General features: G+C 43.0%; 1 protein-coding gene across 1 annotated transcript; it reads left to right on the top strand.

Moving 5' to 3' along the window:
* The first annotated feature begins 1129 nt into the window (after positions 1 to 1129).
* LOC148830910 (colipase-like) lies at positions 1130 to 3399 on the top strand. Its single transcript, XM_088921635.1, has 3 exons — positions 1130 to 1248; positions 1490 to 1612; positions 3076 to 3399. The coding sequence occupies exons 1-3, from the start codon at positions 1162 to 1164 to the stop codon at positions 3229 to 3231; spliced, it is 366 nt and encodes a 121-aa protein (XP_088777761.1). The 5' UTR covers positions 1130 to 1161; the 3' UTR covers positions 3232 to 3399.
* Positions 3400 to 6245: the final 2846 nt, after the last annotated feature.

Here is a 6245-nt window from a genome sequence, read left to right as displayed (position 1 = left end):
AGTGATGGTGAGCATGCTTAGCTTAGTAAGTGCTTTTAGCTCAGCTATTCATTCACCATCACATAAAAGAAACATTCAGCACTGCAGGATTTCCAATGAATTTAGAAAAATTCCTAATTATCCCAAGCAATGCAATAAATTACATGTTCTATATTGTCTCATCTAATTGATACAAGTATATTTTTGGAAGAAAGAATGAGCTTGTGCACTCCCTTCTAATTCTGAAATTAATGAGTGCACACTATTAATAATAAGAATAACATCTGTATATCACTTTTAAAACTGAAATGGAGCAACCACACTGGTGACAGCTGCTAACCATTGTGCACCAGCACAGTAGATCAGGTGGAGAAGAGCTTTGCTGTCTGAATGAAGGGGGAGGTGTAGGGAAGCCTCAGTGTGTGGGCCTATAGACGGGTTTAGTCAGAACACCGGGGTTAAACCTCCTATTCTCACAAAGAGGGATCTATGATGATTATTTTAATCAGGACCTCTAAAACGTCATTCAAAGGATGACACTCTCTGCTATACAATGTTCCCTGTTACCTTGTTGGAAATTGGTTTGGAAATTCTTCTCCAGAGGAAAGAGTCCTTTCTACTCGTCTACTAGCAAAAAGTACTGGTATGCAGTATGAGATGCAGATGATATGGAATGCATCTGTTTTCCTTAAGGCAAAAAAAATGTTCTTGATGGGAAGTGTTTCTCCAAACAGGAGTCTTTCCTATCTCTGCGGTTAAATATTATATGCCCATAGCAAATACAATTGTGAAGAAAAACAAGCATTTTTCAAGGGCCACTTTCTAAAACAAGTGTCCTCTGTGGTTGGGGTTGAAAAACATACAAAGATTAGTACAGGTTGAGACTTTGACACTACGGAGAAAGGAGGTAGTTCAGGCAAAAAATCTAGGAACTGGTGAGCACACTGAGACACATGCACTGTGACTTTCCTAGCCAGTGAAACACGTGCTCTCTTGCTGTGAGACTGGGGCAGGTGCAGCTGGTGTGAGCTGTACTGTCTGGAGTGCTGTTCTGTTTCCTCTGTGAAGGGGGAGTTCCAGTGATAAGGGAGTGATGTTGTGTAATAGGGTGTGGGGAGGCTATATAAGACAGTGCCGCTGGGCCCTGGGTGCCAGCGCAGAAGAGTGTATCGGAGAGCCAGGATGAGGACCCTGCTGCTGATTGGTGTGTGCGTGCTATCGGTGGCACTGGCAGCACCCCCACAGGGAAAGGGGCTGATCACAAACCTGGTGCAAAAATATGATTAGATTGTCTTTAAAATTTGATTTTCTCCTCATTTTCTTGCAGCTTTCAGCTTTCATACAACTTCTCTTTAAAACAAGCTGGCATTTCTTCTCAGTGTTTGCTATTACTTCGGGGCTAATGGCACAGCTGATGGGGTTTGGGGGACTTTGATTTGGCATTAACAGCGTGTCTCTGTCCTCTCTCTCCCTTCCCCTCTACATACCTGTGGCTGTGTTCCTGCCCCAGGACAATAGCGAGCTGTGCTTCATCAGCATGCAGTGCAAGAGCTCCTGCTGTCACCGCCGTGACGGGCTGAGTCTGGCGCGCTGTGCTCCCCGGGCGGCTGAGAACGAGGAGTGCTCCCCCAAGGTAGGTCCCACTTACAGAACCACCTTCGCTGAGGCAGTACCACCATTACCATGGGGCCAGACGGGTGGCACAACGTTGAGAACAAAATACACATAAGCAAAAACAGCACGGTCTATCCTCAAATGCACATTCCAAACCATCTTCAAGAGGTTGGGGTTAAAACAGGACAGCAGGGTGGAGCAGGAGTTAGCACTGTTGCCTCACATGGCTGGGGGCCAGGGATCAGTTCTGGACCTGGGGTGATATCTGTTTGTATATTCACTCCGTGTTCGAGTGGGTTTTCCCCCCACAGTCCGAAGACAACCTGGTAGGATAATTAGCTTCTGGGGAAATTTGCAATGACCTGGTTTGCATGCATCTGTGTGTGCCCTGCCATGCGCCCGTTGCTTGCTGGGACAGGGTCTGGCTTCCCTGCAGCCCTATATTGGATAAAGTTTGTTAGGAAATGCATGAATGGATTAAAAATAATAGCAATAATACCCAACCAGCTGCCTGAAGCAGAGGGTCTGTATTCATCTTTAACTTTCCTTCTGTCTCTCACTTTGCTATGGATGCTGCAAAACCTTTTTTTTTGCTACAATTCATGAGCTCCAAATTAGGGCTGAGGTGAGGAGAAAGCAGTGTGCCACTCCAGCTCCTTTAAGAAGAGGTGCCACTAATCAACACCCCTCTCGCAGTGAGCCGTGTGAAACGAGAGACAGCCAAGCAGCTGAGCTTCTGTCTGCTGTCCCAGTAGATAACTTGCAGTCCTGTTAGAGGCGATGAAAAACACACAGAGCAGGTTTGATAGGTGTTACCAGGAGATAAGAGCAGCACTACTCTGTAATTGGTTCTGCCTCATGTTAAGGGCAGTTAAATACTTGATGTGAGTCAGCTAAAGTAAATCTCACATTGCGCAATCAAAAGGCTGTAAAACGCAGTGTTTGATCAGGAGCCATTAGCGTTAGGAAAATTGGGTCACTTGAATACGTGATCGCTTTGCTACTTGGGCTTATGCTGTTGGTATTTTAAATATCACCAGCAGAGGTACTAGAGGTAGCAATGGAATCTGTGCTGATAATCATTATGAGGTCGATGTTATAGCAGCATTTCTACTGTTGTTAGCGAAATATGTAAACTTCATCAAACTGCATCGTTAAAATAACTAAGGATCTAAAAAAATCTCCCACCCCCACAATAATTTTATCCAAAGCAGCAATATCTTCGGCAGAGGTGCGACTAAAACCACGTGTTACAGACAACAGCGCCACCCAGTGGCTGGTCTTAAATAACACTATTTAGATGGGCAAAGCATGGAGAAGTTTCAGATATCACTGGGGGGCTATTAAACCCCAGAAAGCATGCATCACCGGGCTTAGAGTTTTACTCCTGAATTATTTTAACATTTAAGCTAAATATTAAATGTATTAATTAAAACGTAAAGGAGTTTTAATAACAAGGGCACTCGGGATTTTCTTTCACAGTCCTTGTACGGAACCTACTACCGGTGCACGTGTGAAAGCGGGCTGAAGTGTGACGTGAACTTCAGCATCGGCGGATCAATCACCAACAGCAATTTTGGAATCTGCGTGGACCCCAACGCGAAGAAGACTTCCGGCAGCCTCGAAGACAGCAACTGAAGAAAAAAAAAAACTCGCTTACAAAATCATGAGTTCCCTGTGCGAGAAACAACGATAATAAAACAGCATCTTACCTTCTTAGCGCAATGACATTTGTTCCTGTCTAGACTGTTTTTAAAAGCATGTCGATGTTATGTTGTAATTACGTTTAAATAAAGCTTTCAGAACTCAGATGTTTTCTTTAGCCGTAAACAACATGTAAGTTTTTCCAGTCGGTAGTTTTACAGCAGCTGGGGAGAAGGGAATCACAGCTGTTTTTTGTAGCATTTTATAAGGAAGGAATTGAGTGTTTAGTCTTCTCCCAGTGCATTTATGACTGTACCTGATCAAAGGTGCTCCATTCGAGGTTTAGAGGGGTTGTTGATCTACACATTGTTTACCCATGCTTTTAAATACCACATAGCATTGAAGAGATTTTGAAAAAGAGACTTTGTGCAGGTTTTTCCGTGGAACGGTTGCTGAAAGCAGGGGTTATGAACAGCACGGAAATTTTTAAAAAAATTCCCAGAAAAGGACGATCTGATTAAAGGCCTAATTGTTTGCCTAGCCTGGCATGTGTATAAGTAAAAGCTGTTACCCCTCTGCCAGTGCTTTAGTATTTGCTAAAGAGCGGACCTGCAGGCGATGCGAGCGGAGACACGCAGGACTCTTCGCTGTACTGACAGCGCTGCTAGGCGCGCTCCCTGCCGGCCGGCCGTTGCTCCGGCTGGGCAGTTCAGCAGACCGAGCGTCAGGCGCCTGTTTTCACGCAGGAGGAGTGCAATGCTCCTCGGGCAGCTTCAACAGAAAAACAACAAGCACCCTCTTTTAACGACCTCAAAGAGGGTTGGAGCCCCTCAAACTGCACAACTGTGGATGAAAGCACTGCATGACTGGAGATAAAAAATAACATGTAATAGGTTTATTCCATGCTGAAAAGAGAAGAAAGGAAACACAACGTTTTGGCCGTGGAGCCTTCTTTTTGTGCTTCCTTTCTTCTCTTTTCAGCATGGAATAAACCTTTAAATGTTCCTTGCAGCCTTCGCATGCTGACGCAGCCACCTACATGGAGATAAAAGTATGCAGGTAACATCTAAAGGACGAAAGATAAACACCTGGGTGAGGGGATCTCTTTGCCTTCATCCCTTCTGAACGTAAACATCAGCGTATCTAGAAATTGAAGCCGTCATTCAGGAAATTACTCAAAAACTGAAAGATTTGTCTGCCTCAGTAAAAGAAGAAGACACAGTTCTGCTACAGTGATTCTTTTCTTTTTTTATATAAAGCAGTGCTGCCATTCCCTATACACACTCCCTGCTGTGTGTATATGCAGTCCAGCCTGCTGCTCCGCTGGGCATACAGCATTCAGAGAACCTGTGGAAGGCGCCTCTGCACAACCAGGGAAAGTAAGGAAATTAGAATTGAAAGAGGCTTAGAACCAGTTTTTCAGGAAAACGTCCCTAAAATGTCTGAAAGGTACAGGTGCCAGGGTATTTTTCAGTGATTTAGTGATATTTTTTTCCTTTTTGTTGGCCAGTCTGTAGCTCTTAGTGTCCATTGAAAAGTATTAAAGAACTGAAGTACCTCTGTGACTTGCTTTCTAGGCAAGTGAGGCTCCTAGAATAGATGTGTTAATTACTCCTGGAACAATGGAGCCCTCACAGTCCATATGTAACACAGTAAAAAGGTTAAAATCCCCCACATCAAATGAATTTAACATGGAGAGCGTGGCTTGTCCACAGTGGAAAACCGGATCTCTTCTTTTCTAGCATCATGATGGTGATGGGCAGTACTGCTAGGACTGCGAGATTAAGAGGCATAGAATCAGATGGGGAGAGGACTGGGGGCAGTTCTTACCTGTATTTCAGCTTAGCTCAGCCTGTGTCCAGCTAGACAGTTAAGGGTCTGGCTACCCTGGGGCTCGACCTCTGAGTCTTGGCCATCCAGCAACACCACCAGGTGCTGATCACTCCCTGATACGAAAACTTCAATACTGTCTTTTATTTGCCTGGTTTATGTATCTACTCCATGAGAATCATATTTGAATGCGCTAGCTTGCTGTTCACAGGACTGAAAGATAGTGAGCTGGGCGTAGACAAATTTAAATATCTATGAGCTGCTCTTTTCTTCTGTCTTACTGAAATCACCCCTTCCGTGCTGGTACAGTACGTAAATAAAAAAGTTAAACAGAATTTAACCTTAAATAACATAAAAATGTTAAAAAATGAGCAGGAACTACTCAGCAATTTAAGTCCATTACATTTTTTAAAAGCTTTTTTACCCACTGTTTGTTAAAATAAGTCTGTTCCACACTCCCACTAAGCACTGTGTAAAGAAGTTCTCAGTTTTAAATGCACTTCCCTGTAGAAACAAATTAGGAGTCTACCCTTCCAATTCATAGTCTCAGCCATTGGATGTATTGACCTAATGACATGTTGCATTTCCAGACTTTAATACGGGTCTGGTTTTACAAATGCTGTCAGTATGATATTTATTGCACTCGATTGCCTGTTAGAGATGATGAAGCAATAGATTTTTCTCCATGTGGTGATACCCCAAGAATGCCTTTCATACTGTAATCTGCTTTATGAAAGATATGCTGTCAGTCTTGTTGGTTTGGCACCATCTGTAACTTGTAATAGGTTTGTAAAATTAGTGAAAATAAGTAGCAAAATAATTGAGGGAAATAAAAAAGGTTGTAAAGAAGGCCAAGAGCATTATGGAGTATGTGTCTGTTGCACTTCAAGAATGAAGTATCCATTCAGGCACAACACATATTTGGTTTCTGTAAGTTTACAAAGTTTAAACTAGCGCTGATGCGTTTCACCACAGTGCTACATTTGCCGGTATATTATACTTTTAAACGGATAAGAAAACATCAAAGTAAATCAGTTATTTCACATGGTAGATGACACTTTAACTGCCAGTTTACCTGCAAAAGCCATCTTAATAGGACTGAGGAAAATTAATAGCAGGAAATCTTTTATCCCTGATACAATATCTCTTTGAAACAAGGTAAATGATTTATCTTATCT

This window comes from Atractosteus spatula, chromosome 7, assembly GCF_055471065.1.
Source record: "Atractosteus spatula isolate fAtrSpa1 chromosome 7, fAtrSpa1.hap1, whole genome shotgun sequence".
NCBI classification, from domain to species: domain Eukaryota; kingdom Metazoa; phylum Chordata; class Actinopteri; order Semionotiformes; family Lepisosteidae; genus Atractosteus; species Atractosteus spatula.
Note: the sequence above shows the minus strand (reverse complement) of the source record. Positions and strands in the feature narration are given on the sequence as shown.

Excerpts from the sequence above, each read along its gene's own strand:
- LOC148830910 (XM_088921635.1), top strand. The coding sequence starts at position 1,162 with ATGAGGACCCTGCTGCTGATTGGTGTGTGCGTGCTATCGGTGGCACTG. Across the intron at positions 1,249-1,489 it reads AGGGGCTGATCACAAACCTG|GACAATAGCGAGCTGTGCTT; the intron begins GTGCAAAAATAT and ends TTCCTGCCCCAG. Across the intron at positions 1,613-3,075 it reads ACGAGGAGTGCTCCCCCAAG|TCCTTGTACGGAACCTACTA; the intron begins GTAGGTCCCACT and ends TTTCTTTCACAG.